General features: G+C 47.8%; 1 protein-coding gene across 1 annotated transcript in view; it reads right to left on the bottom strand.

The window, feature by feature from the left end:
- LOC144783326 (acylamino-acid-releasing enzyme-like) overlaps positions 1 to 13,909 on the bottom strand; it is a 352,393-nt gene extending 338,484 nt beyond the window's left edge. Inside the window, exon 1 of the mRNA XM_078662358.1 lies at positions 13,784 to 13,909. Coding sequence (XP_078518484.1) covers positions 13,784 to 13,786 — 3 coding nt within the window. The 5' untranslated portion in view covers positions 13,787 to 13,909. The remainder of the gene's footprint in view (positions 1 to 13,783) is intronic.
- Between the last annotated feature and the right edge of the window lie 750 nt (positions 13,910 to 14,659).

The following is a 14,659-nucleotide window of genomic DNA, read 5'->3' on the forward strand; positions in this document are numbered from 1 at the left end:
ACTTGGACCTCTGGATTGTTACTCAGGACGCATTTGCGTGGCTCACCTCTGTTGACCATATGGCGCGCACCCTCTCAGATCACGCTCCTGTTTGCCTCTGTCTGTGCCTCCCTCACTCCCCACGTCGCGCGTTCTCTTGATGGCTTCCCCCTAACGGCTGCGGGACTCGGTCTTCAGCAACGAGATACAAACCGCAATTACAAACTATTTCGAGCTTAACGAGGGCACTGTTGATTCCCCTTCCACGCTTTGGGATGGATTTAAGGCCGTAATTTGTGGTAAATGCATTTCCAAGCAGTCCAGTGTATTACACTCTATTCGAGGCACTCTTGATAAATTGGAGATCAAGATTAAGGCTATGGACTCCTCCCATTCCCTGGACCCTAACTCCGAGACGCTCGCTCAGATCCGGGGGAAGCTCACTGACTTGCTGATGATGCCAGCAGAGAGCTTGCGTTTCTGGGCAGGGAGACGAAGGCGCGCCGCTTCGGTGAGGGGTACCGCCATGACAAGACCCTTGCCAACCTCCTACGCTCGCCTCACGCGGCGTCCTATATAACTGCCCTTCAGGACGGAGGCCCGGAGAGAACTACTTCTGCTGAGGAGATCAAGGCGCGTTTCATCGCATTTTACTCTCAACTTTATATGGCCAGGACGGTGTCATCACGCGAGGTTCTCAATCAACATTTCAATACCCTTCAGCGCCTCTGGCTTGGCAACCCTCACCAGGAATTCCATGATGAGCCCTTCTCCAAAGAAGAAATCCATGCTGCTATTAACGGCCTGCCCGGCGATAAGGCCCCTGCCAGCATCCTTTTATAAGGCCTTTGCGCCCCTCCTTTTCCCACACTTAGCTGTCATGTATAATGAATCTTTTGAGAACGGTCAGTTTCCCCCTTCGCTCTGCAAGGCATTACTCACACTACTTTTAAAACCAGACAAACCCCCAGAGCTCCGACTCTTATCGTCCCCTCTCATTAATTAATATGGAAAACAAGGTCTTAAATTGCCAAACTACTCGCCTCCCGCCTTCTCCCCCTCATTTCGCTCATCGCTCGCCCGTTCCAGTCAGGCTTCATTCCTGGCAGCGCGACCTCCCATAATCTCCGGACCATCTTCTCAGTTACTAGCAGTATCAGCATTCAGGGTTCAGGGTGTAGTAATCTATGCTGGTTTCGTTGAGGGCTTGTCAAAGCTCTGGGTCACATATCGCTGATACAGGGAGCCGCCAAGTGAAGATCATCTCCTTATATTTAGCAATGACATAGTCCACTGACAGGCCTTTGATTTTAACATCGGCTGCCACTGCGCTTTACCTCTTCCTTCAGAAACAAAGCGCGGTGGCAGCTAACCTTAAAATCAAAGGTCATTGCAGGCACTGAGCTGCTACCATGGTGGTGGCCAAAGTTAAAATCAAAAGTGCTTGCCTGCCGTGAACTGCTGTCACTGACTACAGAACGCTTTAAATTTGCTTATGTGCTGTAGTCAATAAAAGCAGCTCAGGGCATGCAAGGCCCTTTGATTTTAACGTCGGCTGCCACTGTGCTTTATTATCTCTTCTTTCAATTTTAAAGCTCAAAGTCAGCCCATGTTGAAATCAAAGCGCTTTACATGCACTGATCCGATCCTACCAAAACAGGCTCTTCACCTCTCTGTCCAGTCCTGTCACTCCCAGCCTCTCGTCCTCCACACTCTTCCTTTGTGCCAAGGCAGCTCTGCTTGAGTGACACGGAGCTGTGTTTTGGTACACCACAGCTATGTAAAACAATTTGATTTGTTGAGTACTTCGATACTAGTCTGCGTTTAATAAAGGCAGCTTCTGTTTACAATTTTAGTTGCTCAGTCTGAGTTGATGCCATTTTTTCTTGCGTGGTATTTTTCTCAGCAAGGCTCATTAGCCCTTACCTGATTTTACCCATGCACTTTGATCTCACTGATGTTCTGTCTTTATATGGCTTGTTTTTTGAGGTGTTACTTAGAAGTAAGTTCAATGAAGGACTTGATTGCCCTGATTTAGAAACTCATGGCCTATGTAGGAGGAAAGCAGGCTGGTGAGTGCAATAGATATCTGGAGTGTGTGTGCATGCACGAGGTGTGATCAGATTTAACATTTGTTTTAAGGAACAAATGTATGCTCACTTGTTTAGAGCGTTTTCAAAATTTCATGATGTGTAAGTTTGAATACATTTGATCTGTATATTAGAGTAGTTAATCATGAAACTTTCTGTTTATTGAGGTATGTGCTCAGGGACATTGCCATATGTTTAATGCTATTATATTATTACTGGAAGTAGAAGAGGACTGTGCAGCGAGTGCAAAGCCTAACAGACAGTCTGTTGCTCAACATTGCAGAACTATGCATTTTCTGAAAATTGACTTTGCAGCGTTAAATCATGTGTTATAGAACTGAGTGAAGTGCTTTATAATGAAAGTAAGGTTGTCACCTTTCCAAATATCTTCCATTTGTTGTTTCAATGGTCTGCAAAGGCCCGGACATGAAAGAAAATCATATGTATAATTACTAACATAACGTTCCTCCCTTTGTTTTACTTTTTTGATAATGAAGAAAGGGTAAGCCTTCTGTTGCAGCATTTTTATAGCGCTTACTAATGTGAGGCACTGAAGCACTTACCTACATGGTTAGCAAGCTATGGCAAGTGTAGGGTGGGTGGTTCAAAGTATTTTTTTTTGTTTATGATCCTATGTGGGAAGTATTTCCTTGTCTTGCGTGATTAACACCAAGATGCGGTTATCGTTATCATCTTATGGGACACAGTGCGTAGCAGTGTGGTGAATGAGGTGTGAGCCAGATGTACAGATTATTATGTTATGATTTTCAGTCTGTTGACAGATTTGAACAACCCCGTATGTCTATGTATCTTGTTCAAACTACAGTATGGGCACAAACAAATTAGGCTTAAAGACAATGAATGAGGGTGTGGGAGGTGCCTCTGAAAATGCGTGAGTTGCTTGGCCTTTAGTAGCTCAAGACGATTTTCACTGATCAGAAGTAGCTCTCACAGTAAAGGTTGGAGACCCCTGTACTAGATATTTAGGTATTTGGCTTAGTAGGGACGTAGATGAACTTTGGAGGGCCAACTTTGGCCACGCTGTGGACTGGTTGGAGTCCAAGATTCCCCTCTGGCGCCAGTTACCCTTGTCACTGGCGGGTTGCATAGCCATCGCCAAGATGGTGGTGCTCCCAAAGTTTTTGTATGTATTTGTCAATATTCCCATCCCTCTCACTGCCCACTTTCTGCGCAGATTACGCTCTCTGCTCATCACCCAGAATGGCTTACAATATCCTCACCCTCCTGATGTCACGTGGTGGTCTTGGCGCCCTAGATTTTAAACTAAACTATAGGCCCTCAGTGCCCAGGCCATTTTTCTCCATTTCTGGCTCCACCCAACTCCTTTTCAGCCGCATGTCACGGTGGAGGCCGACCTGACTGCCCCCTGGCCGCTCACAACTGCCTTATTCGCCCTGGCGAAACTTCCACGCACCGAGATTGACACGGTTGAAACTCTGCGCCTGGCCTGAGACGGGCTCCGGAAACTCTCAGGCTCCAGCATGCTCTCCGCAAATGCCATGCCTATTGCTCATCACCCAGCTTCCCCACCCCTCCGTCCTTCAGTCAGCCGGGATGGTTAAACACACAACCCGCTTGGGGCTTTCCACAGTGTTGAACCTCTACCCTGGGGACTCGTTCTTCGCCCTTGCTGTTGATTCCAGCCCCATGGACACTCTGCTCTACTATCAACTAAGGGCTATTTGCAGGGAGCTTCACCCCACGTTTCTCCAGCCTCCTTCCTCGATGGCCACTCTTAACTTCCTTTACACATCCCCTTCCCCCCGAAAGCTGGTCACCAAAATTTACGCCCTTGCACTGGCGGCATCTCCCATCTCTACAGACTGGGCATGCCTGGCGTGGTGTGAGGACCTGGATCTCGAACTCTCTCAAGAGGACTGGCTTTATTGTTGCAATCAGATTGAATGACTATTCCCAAATTACGGCATGCGCCTCATTCACTTTAAGTAATTGCATAGGCTTTACCAAACTCCTGCTCAGCTGCACAAAATAGGACTTATCCCCAGCAACAGATGTCTGCGATGTTCCACTCCTTGCGGCTGACTTTTCCCACCTAGCCTGGTTGTGCCCTCAGATCTCCGCATGCTGGTGAGAGGAGTGTCCCGCTATCTCTGAGATCACCTAGTCACTGGTCCAGCCAGACCCTTTGTTTTGTCTTCTAGGCTACGTGAAATTCTGCCCAAATACTACACGCCACCTGACTGCGATGCTTCTTGTTCTTGCGAGGCGTAGGGTCTCCATGTGCTGGGGTCGCAGGCCTGCATCCAGGGTTGACACTTGGCTTGAGGATGCTTCTCGCTGTCAGATACTCCTGTCCGAATTCTGAGACTTAATGCCGGCCAAATCCCACCCAATTGACATATGGCGTCCACTTGTATATTTCCTCTCAAGACGTAACTCTCAGCATACTGCGACCTTCCCCGCGTTCCCCTCCTGCGATCTGCCCACGGCGGCCGCAGGTGATGGCCATTGAGGTGCCGTCTCACCGCTTATTCCTCCCTCTGCTTTCCTAGCTTCTCTCCCCCATTTGATGAGCCTTTCCCCTTGGCTTACACTCCCCCCCCCCCAGTGCTGCCTCCGCATTTTCTTCTCTGTATCAATAACATGTTTTACGCGCCTGAGGTAACCTCTGTTGCATAATATCGAATGGGGTCTCCCCACATGTTTGGGGTCCCTCTGCTCGTATATAATGTCTTGATGAAGTGCAATTTTGTAACCCTGCTGTGCAAATTTGTTCAATAAAGGTTTAAAATAAAAAAAATCATCCCTGATGTATCTTAAGGAATTTTTAAGACATTTTAACTGTGATTACATTAAAGTGTCAGATATGAACTTGCATGAGATACTGCCCAATCCTGCTGTATTAATGAAGTAATAGGGGTGTTAATACGTGGTGTTTACTTTTCTTCACGGGATGTGATGGTAAACAGGGGGTACCCTTGGATATCATACCAAGAGCTGGTTGACGTTCTAATGTTCTGAATTTGATCATTGATCAGAAAGAATGGCAACACCTGTTCATTCTGGATGGGTCTTCGACCAAGAGAGATTCCTGGTTTTCTGAACAGTTATGGTTCAAAGTTCTAGTTTGTTACCACAAAAGAGAGATGTGGAGGAGAAAGGCACCCCTACAGTCCTCCAAAATCAAAAATGTGCAAAACACAACAAGGTAGGATGCCAGTAGGAACAGAAATGGTACAAAACCCCATATTGGGTCAAGCACCTCCTACTATAAGTAACTTGGGACTGTTCAAAACGGGAAGGCCATCCCTAATTCGTGAAGACCCTAGGAATACTAAAACAAATCTAATGACAGGTATCACGGATTACAATGACTCAAGCCTGTCTTTTCCTTGCGAACGTGTTTCTGCCAGGTACCTAGCTTGGCACCAGCTGCAAAGAGTGGAAGGTGCTAGGTTCACATGATGGTGATCCTTCTGACGAAAGTGTGACAATGAAGGATACAACCCTCTCTCTGACCAGCCTATCGGTATCCCCTAAAGCCTAGGGTTATCAACGTAATTTGGGAAACTAGTAGCCTAGGTAGGATTCACCTGAGAAATTAGGTAGGTGTTGCACTTGCATCACTACCTAGGGGCCAATATGATAGGGATTCACTAGCCCTGAAGAATGCCCCAGACTTTTATGCTAATTATTGAGGGCAGAAACATGTTGGCAAGGAAAAGACGGGCTTGAGTCATTGTACTCTGTGATACACGTCATTAGAATTGATTTTAATATAACTATGGTCCTCACGAGTAAAGGTGATAATTGAGGAACACGAAGGTGTTTTTAATTTAGCTGGATCCACCTCTGTCCAATATTTGTATGTAAGAACTCCCTTCTGCCGTCAAGTCTTCGCGGAGGTTGAGTCCGCCCTGGTAGCACCATCTTACCAGGAAGGTGAGAGGATGCTGATGATGAAGGATGACACTATTATGTGTGTGAGGCATCCTCTACCATTAAGGATGGCCTTCCCATTTTGAACGGTCCCACATTCCTTATGGGAGGAGGTGCTTGACCCAATCATGGCATTTCAGTTCCTAACTGCACTCTACCTTGTTGTGTTTTGTGAAAGTTCTAGTTTTCATCAGTTGGAGTCACTCAAAGAAAGAGGAAGTGATATGGAGGCAGCAAGTTATATAGACTGTATCGAGACATGATTGGTGGAAGGGGAGTGATGTCATGGGACTGCACAAGGGAAATGTAGTTTTGATGATTACTAAAATTTTATTTTAATTTCATTGGCTCCTGTGTATTTGCAGTAAAGAATAGAGAACCATAATCCTCGACTCCGTGTCCTTAATAGAATTGAAAATTCTTTCAAGCGACTGCTAGAATTTTTTTTACTTTCACCTGAAAACTATTGTGAGGGAAAATAGGGAGGCAGGAAGTGAATGTTTACCTGTAAGGGCATTTACGATGAGGAATCTCTGGAAGTGAGAGGTAACCAGGAAGTACAAGAACAGCTGAAGTGTATCAGAAGTGACTGGCAGCTTGGTAGAAGGAAGGAGCACAGCTACCGGAGGAGTACAGCCACCCGATATGCTTCAGTGATTAAAGGTTATCATAACTGAAGAGCCACCTGCTTTTGATACGGACTGATTATTAAAAGGATCCATCCAGTGAATGATGTCACAACCCAAGCAGACATCATCAAACAAAGCAACATCTGGAAAGCCTTTAGTTAGTGACAGTTTGTGATGCAGATTTGGGTCAATAGAGTTGTTTTTTGTTTCCTTTACACTGCATGGATTCTTTAAGTAATAAATAAGAGTGTACCAACGTATGGCCACCTTGTACAAATTAATGTTGAACCAGGGCTTTAAGTGGGCCGGTTCGCTCTGGATCTCAGACCCGGTAGAAATTAAAAACGGACATTGAAACGGGTCCCTATCTGGCCCTGTATTCATGTCCTTCACTTTAGTGGCAAACACACTGATCTATTTCTCAAAAACGGATGTATAAAACGTTGCATTAAACCATGTTGACAGTTTAGCTCCTCTTTATATTTCATGCTTTTATTTAATCTTGCATTAGTAGACAGACATTTCCTACTGGAATTTGACCAGAGAGTAGAAGAAGCACTTCCACATAAAACCATACAATAAACATGTGAAATATACTTTTTCATAGCAAACTAGTGTATCCTTAAATTATACAGATGAACGAGTCCCTGAAGCCTGGAGACAGGCTCAAGACTGAAGCCTGGCTCGGGCTTACCTCAAGGTCTTGTTTCATGCTCACTTCCGGATGTGGCGTTACATCATAGCTACAGACTTTAGAGGTAGGAAACTAGTTTCAAGTCTGGGTGTCAGCTCTACATACTGTGATTCTGTATGCCTATAAACGATGCATGTGGTCTTATGCAAATTAGCTGGCGTTCCTGTAAAGAGGTCGGTCTTCTGTCCTGTTCCCGCTATATTTAAAAACTATAGAAATTAGGCACTAAGAGGCCAAAAGAAAGGCTTAACACTAGGAATGAATGTAAATGGAGTGCTTATATAGTGAACGAATCACCCCCGAAGGGGTCTCAAGGCGCTGTACACATACCGCTGTGGAACCCTTCCTGGCCTTTCCCTGTGAAGTGCCCACTCCTGGGCACCCCCAAGGTGAAGCCAGGCATCCTAGCGCTGTTGGGGCCGTTGTGGAGATTAAGCAAGCTATTGCCCAGAGTTGCAGAGTGGGACCCATGATTAGAATAGGCACCGAGGCGAGAATTATCAGGTCCGGGGAAATTGATCCCAAGACCCGCCGAGGCGGGTATTTAACCCCGGGCCAGACCTCTGCATCAGGGTTTGCCGCTCTAACCATTGAGCCACACTTCTCCAATGAAAAATAGATACCCATTTACTGGGTGATTTGTACAAAGTCAAACCAGACAACCTGGATAAACCGCTGCTTCCTCACGTAAATTGTGAGATCTTAGCCAAATATTTCATTTCACCAAAACTTTTTTTTCTTTATTATTGCATATAAAACACTTTCAAATATGTGAGTTCAGACTACCGGTTGTACAAAAATATTTTGCGCTCATCTGGGGGCCGCCACAAGCCAACAATCATCTCCCAGATGGTCCGTGGTGGAACTGGGCAGAGAGCGGGCACCCTTCCCCTCAGCTGAACTAACAGAGGGATGAAGTACCACGGAAGCCTTGTGGGGCTTGCAGCGTGTATCCAGCAAGCAGTGGGGGCTAAAGGCGGCACCTGATGACCAGGAGGGGCCCCTCTCACCATGCAGTGTCCCGCTGGGCCTCGGCAAAACCAGCAGTGAGGGCCCACTTGAACATCCCGGGATCTAGCACACCGCCTTTACCCAGCACCACCTGGCCTTCGACCCTTACGGCCAGCACCAGCTCTAGGATTCTCTCAAGGCCCAAGAACACCGCCTGTGAGTGGAACAGCACCGTGAAGGCTTGGCTGAACGAGCACCGCAAGAACCCCAGCAATGGCAAGATCATGTTCTGTAAATATCTAATATATATGTGCCCAACCCTAATCGCTTCGACTTTTCTTAATATGTAATCTTGAGTGAATTTGCAACTTGTATATATATATGTAACTCTAGCCATGAGTATCTGTAGTAGACATATGTATTTACTACCATTCTTTTTGAGTTTCGAGTTTATCTGTTTGTATCTTTTGTAACATTCATGTACTCTGAATTCCTTATGTAATGTAACTGGTTCTATTATAAAGCGCTCTGAAACCTTCGGGTAAAGTATGCACTGTATTAAAAAGCATAAATAAATAAATCTTGTAGTGCTTAATGGAGTCCTGGTCAGGGAAACTACTCTCCCCTCACACAGCTCTTTTGTTGTGCCCCTGCCCCCAGCACCTCTCTGGTTCAGGTAGGTGTTCGAGCCTCTCCTCTGCTGCTGCCCCTGCAGCCCTCCCCCCTGCGTGTTCCCGCGCCCGCTTCCCAGCTGATCTCCCTCCCCACAAACACTACTTAATGGCGGCTGCTGGCGTGCCAAAGGCAAGTCCGTCTGCGCCTGTCGGCGCCCGTCTGCGGCCCGACCACAACCAGTGCCATGGACCCTGGTCCTCCGACCACCTACCTATATGACCCAGCAACCCTCCACGCACTCAACCCCAGAAGAAATAACGACTGCCAGCTGTTGACGCCAAACACCACCCAAGGCCAGTCCTACTGCCGACACTTCCGCCGCACCTTCACCCACATCCTGACCCCCACTGCTACCTCCAACCCACCAGACACCAGTGAGTCCAAACCGCTGAGATGCATCCACCTCAATGGTGCTCCCTACACAGATACACAGTAGAAATCTGGGACCACCTCAAAAACGTATCGCCCGACGTTGCTTTCCTCACAGAGACCTGGATCAATGTCAGCTGTGCACTAGACATCGCAACCGCCATCGACGGGTAGAAGATCCAGAGGAAGGACCGCCCCAACCACCCTGGAGGTGGACTCACCATCGCACACAAAAACTACCTCCAACTCACTACAGCCAGCATGATCGACTCCTCGTCCCCCATGGAACACCTCCATTTCCAGATCGAGATCAACCGCAGAACGACTCTATGCGGCACCCTCGCCTACAGACCTCCCGGACTGTGCACCACGTTCACCACAACCATCATAGACCTCATCACGCCCCACGCCCTTGCCTCCATGGACTACGTACTCCTCGGAGACCTGAATTTCCACCTCTACAACCTCAGCGACCCCAACTCCACTGCACTCCTGGACAACCTCGCCAACCTCAGACTTAAACAGCTCGTCACCGCCCCCACCCACAAGGCACTACACACCCTCAACACCATCTTCACAGGAGAAAACAACATTCACACCAGCCACACCCCGCAACCCCTCTGAACCGACTACCACTGTGTCCACTTCTCCTTTTTGAAACCAAATGCACACAAGCCTACACCCTGCCCCCGCGCAGGAACTGGAGCAAGATCACCGAAGAGCTGCTCAACTCCGTTCTCAACTGCGCTCCTCTACCCACCACGCCTGACGCCAACTCTGCAGTCGACAAACTCCACAGATGGATCACCGACTGCGTAAACACGCTCGCCCGCCTCCAGAACTCTGACAAAGCACCACAAAAGCCATCTGGTTCACCACTGACCTCCAAGAATCCAAGCGAACGTGCCGATGACTAGAGAAAGCTTGGAGGAATGGCAAATCCTCAGAAGCATGAACCACCTACAAGACCGCCAAGACAGAATATCCATGAAGAGGAACTTCATCCAGGATCCTCTCCAACTGTGGTTCTGAAATTCTGGACCCTACTGTTGTCCCGGTATCGAGGTCCGATACCCGTGTCCCGAAACATCAACGTACCGTGACGAATTTGGTGTCGACGAACCGATAATGATTAGGACATCATTCCTATGCATTTGCGTCATGATCGAGACATGCTAACACCCCTGAATCCGTCCCGACCCCTCAGACACCATTTTGTAAAACGGTATCCATCTTGTGTCTTGCCCTCATGATAAGTCAATTAAAGGTCGAGCTTGATCTCAAAGGACACGTCCACCTTCCCTGACTCCCCCCTGACCTGTCCCAACTGACCCCCTTGCCTCCAGCCAAACCTGTTTGGGCAGCTCCTCGCCCAGTGGCCAAACACGATAGCATCAATGCACAACATACCACAAACCATTCATCGCGTACAGATCATGTTTTCTACACACATACACACCTGTCCACGCCCCCTGTTTATGGCCAGTTTTATGACTAGGAGGTGCCTTCTTTTATTGGGGCTTCACCGATATCTGATGGGAGTTCCGGGCCTGGCTAGGTAATCTATCACTACTTGGACATCTAAAATACGGGCTTGCCTACATGACTTCGCTCTTTTGTATTATTGTAGAAATATGTGTATAGCCATATCATAAACTCAAGAATTCTTGCTTGCAGCTATTATTTCTGTATATAAGGAGAAGGCTGGTTCTGTAAAAACGAACAGTCTCCTGAGAACACATGACCCGTGCTTGTCGTGCTTCTAGGACTTCTGTTACTTGGTAGCTGCCAATAAAACTTGATCTCTGACTGCGACTAGAAGACTCCGTGTTTCTGTGGTCCGGAACAGGGAGAACTCAGAGGTCTTCGGGTGTTATCCCCTGGCACCAAACGGGTTCCTAAAAACCCGTTACCTCACAACTCCTGCAACTCTAAGGAACTCTTCAGTATCATACAAGAGTTCACCCCCCCAGCGAAACCTCCGACTTCCCTTCCTCCCAGGACCTCTGCAACAAACTCTGCTCCTACTTCCATCACAATATCAGAATTCTCTAAGACAACTTTGACGAACGGAACCAAGGCACAGACAGTACACCTACCACCGTCAACGCCACCCAGCCTACCATCACCGCCTGGACCCCCGTCTCCACAGAAGACACCGCTAGGACCATGAGGAGCATATACTCAGGAGCCCTCACCGACGCCTGCCCGCCGCATCTCTTCCACAGAGCCACCTCCACTATAGCACCTGAACTCCGACACAGTATCAACTGCACCCTCGAAACTTGCACATTGCCCGATGACTGGAAACGTGGAGAAATCAAACCCCTCCTCAAGAAGCCCTACGCAGACCTGACAGACTTCAAGAACTACAGAACCATCTTTCTCCTGCCTTTCACAGCCAAAGTCACCAGGAAGATCGTCAACAACCAGCTCATGAACTTCATAGAAACTAACTTGATCCTCAACACTTCTCAATCTGGATTCTGCAGCAACCACAGCACAGAGACCGCCCTCCTAGCCGTCACGGAAGACATCCGCACTCTCCTCGACCAAGGCCACACTACTAGACCTCTAAGCAGCCTTCAACACTGTCTCCCACCGCACACTAAACGCCAGACTCCACGACACCCGCATACAGGGAACTGCCCTAGACTGGATCCGCTTCTTCCTCACCAGCCGAACTCAAAGAATCAGACTCCCGCCCTTCCTCTCTGAACCCACAGAGACCAGCTGCAGAGTACCTCAAGGATCCTCACTCAGCCCCACGCTTATCAACATCTACATGGCCCCCTCGCTACCATCATCAGAAAACACTGTCTCAGCATAGTATCCTACACCGATGACACCTAGCTCATCCTCTCCCTCACCAAGGAACCCGACATCACCAAACACAGTTTTCAAGAAGGAATGAAAGACATCGCATCCTGGATGAGCAGCAGCTGCCTGAAGCTCAACTGGGAGAAAACAGAAGTCCTCATCCTCGGATCCACCCCCTCCGCATGGGATAACACCTTGTGGCCCACCGCCCTTGGCAACCCTCCCACACCCATGGACCATGCCCGCAATCTCGGCATCATACTCGACTCCTCCCTTACCATGCATCGACAGGTCAATGCTGTATCTTCCATGTGCTTCAATACCCTCTGCATCCACTGCAAGACCTTCAAATGGATCCCCCCACGAATCCAGAAAGACTGTCACCCACGTACTCATAACCAGCAGACTGGACAACAAGAACGCACTCTACGACGGAATCAACAAATCTCTACTCCTCAAACTCCAGACCATCAAGAACGCCGCAGCCAGACTTATCCTTGGCAACCCACGACAAGACCACATCACCCAGCACCTACGAGACCCCCACTGGCTCCCCGTCGAGAAGAGAGTGATCTTCAAGCTGCTCGCCTACAACTCACTCCACAAAACCAGACCCCAATACCTCTACTAAAGAATCTCCTTCTCAAACCCAAGAGAATCCTCCGCTCCGCCAACCTTGCCCTGGCCGAAATCCCACGCATCTGCAGAGACAGAACGGGAGGAAGAGCCTTCTCCTCCATCGCGGCCAAGACCTGGAACGAACTCCCCCTCTGCATCAGATGAATCCCCCCACTGCAAGCATTCAGGAAGAGCCTCAAGATCTGACTCTGCGGATGAGACTCACCTGCTCGAATGCCCCCTCCACCCAGCACCTTGAGACCCCCACGGGTAAATAGTGCGCTTCACAAATCTCTGATTGATTGCTTGAACGTGCCCTATTAATGTTAAAGCTTCTACGTGTTAAAGAAATACGCTTTTTAAAATTGTGAAGAGACTTTATAATGTTTTATGTGACGTTTGTTGAATGCATAATGTTTTATGTGACGTTTGTTGATTGCCTTACATTGCAAATATTTTCTGGCTTTGACTCGTAAACGGGCTGAGATCCGAGCCAGGCGGCTCTCCCTGTTACTTTTTCGGCTCACCCACCTCCAATAAATCATTGGGATCCGTCCGGGAAGGTGAGAAGCTTGGAGTGCCACAGCTGTAGCTAATGCTGGTTGCGTCTTGGCTTGATACTGTCGCGTCTACCTGGCTGCAGGACTCAGCAGGGGGAAAACGGGAGCCGAGTTCAAACTTCCACTGTTAGCTTTTAGCAATAAATATTTCTACTGCTGTTTAAAACCCTATTCACAGTTTCAATGCGTTTCTTTTTGCTGGAAAAAATGTATCTTCTACATAATGACTTGAAACTTACATTTGAAACGGATTCCTTTACCACCTCCTTCCTGGAGAGTATCTCAACCCTAATATGTTGTGACCGAAGAGAACAAAATAAACAACCCCGGAGTAAATACTCTTTTTGTTGCGCCGCCTTCTCTAAGACCCTCGTGGTGACGTGGTCTTGTAAGAAGCCCCCTGCGAATCCTGAAACTTTTCCCGGCACGCGGACCCCTTCCACCTACGCAGTTTAAAAGTGGTTGTTTTTGCCTTACCATTTCGGACTGTCAAAAGTCTCCGAGCGTTGCTTTACATCCGGGTCTTAAACGCGCCTCAGTCACAGCAGCTGTTTGTTTGTCTCGTGGGAACTGGGACGAGGGACTGCACCACAGCTGAACTCGTGCCAAGGGTGAGTGAGATGCAGCCACTCCTTTCTTTTTAGGTCTGCCTTGTCAGCGCAGCTGTTGCCTCGTCTTATGTGACCAACTCGCAGCTGCCAAGTTGATATTTCCATTTACGTTTCAGGTTTTCAGTGCTCTGATGTTTGACATTTAAGGCACTATGTGAGAAACATAGAGTGACGATTTGTCCCAAGAAAAAATAAGTAGTTATGTTCATTTCAAGATATAAATGCACAACATGCTCTTCCCTTTTTAGGGTTCGTCTATACAGCGCATTTGTTGTGCTGCGAGACATATTGTTTACAATTCAGTCAGCTTACAGTTTGCCCACAACATATCATTAGTTGTTTTCGTTGTTCCTCTCATTTCCAGGCTTTCAATTGTTTAGCTCCTGTAGGCTTCCCTTCCTTTTTAGGTCGAGCCTAGCATTGCAGTGCATGCGTCGCACGCCTTGCGAGGTATGCAGTATTCAGTATAGTGTGGAAGCTCCGCCCACTCTCTGCCCATTTTTTTTATTGGCTTAAGTCCCAAATGCTGCCTTCCGATTCGTTTTAGGGAATATGACTCATTACATTGCATATTAATACAACGCGTGCCATTACAACGCGGGTATTACTACGTGATGTCAATGACAACGACATACCATTACATCGCAAACTTTTACCACAACTATACCTTTACCACGCATGCCATTAAAACTCAAAGGCACATGCCATTAAAACTCAAAGGCATGCGTGGTAAAGGTACACT

This window comes from Lissotriton helveticus, chromosome 9 (assembly GCF_964261635.1).
Source record: "Lissotriton helveticus chromosome 9, aLisHel1.1, whole genome shotgun sequence".
Lineage (NCBI taxonomy): Eukaryota > Metazoa > Chordata > Amphibia > Caudata > Salamandridae > Lissotriton > Lissotriton helveticus.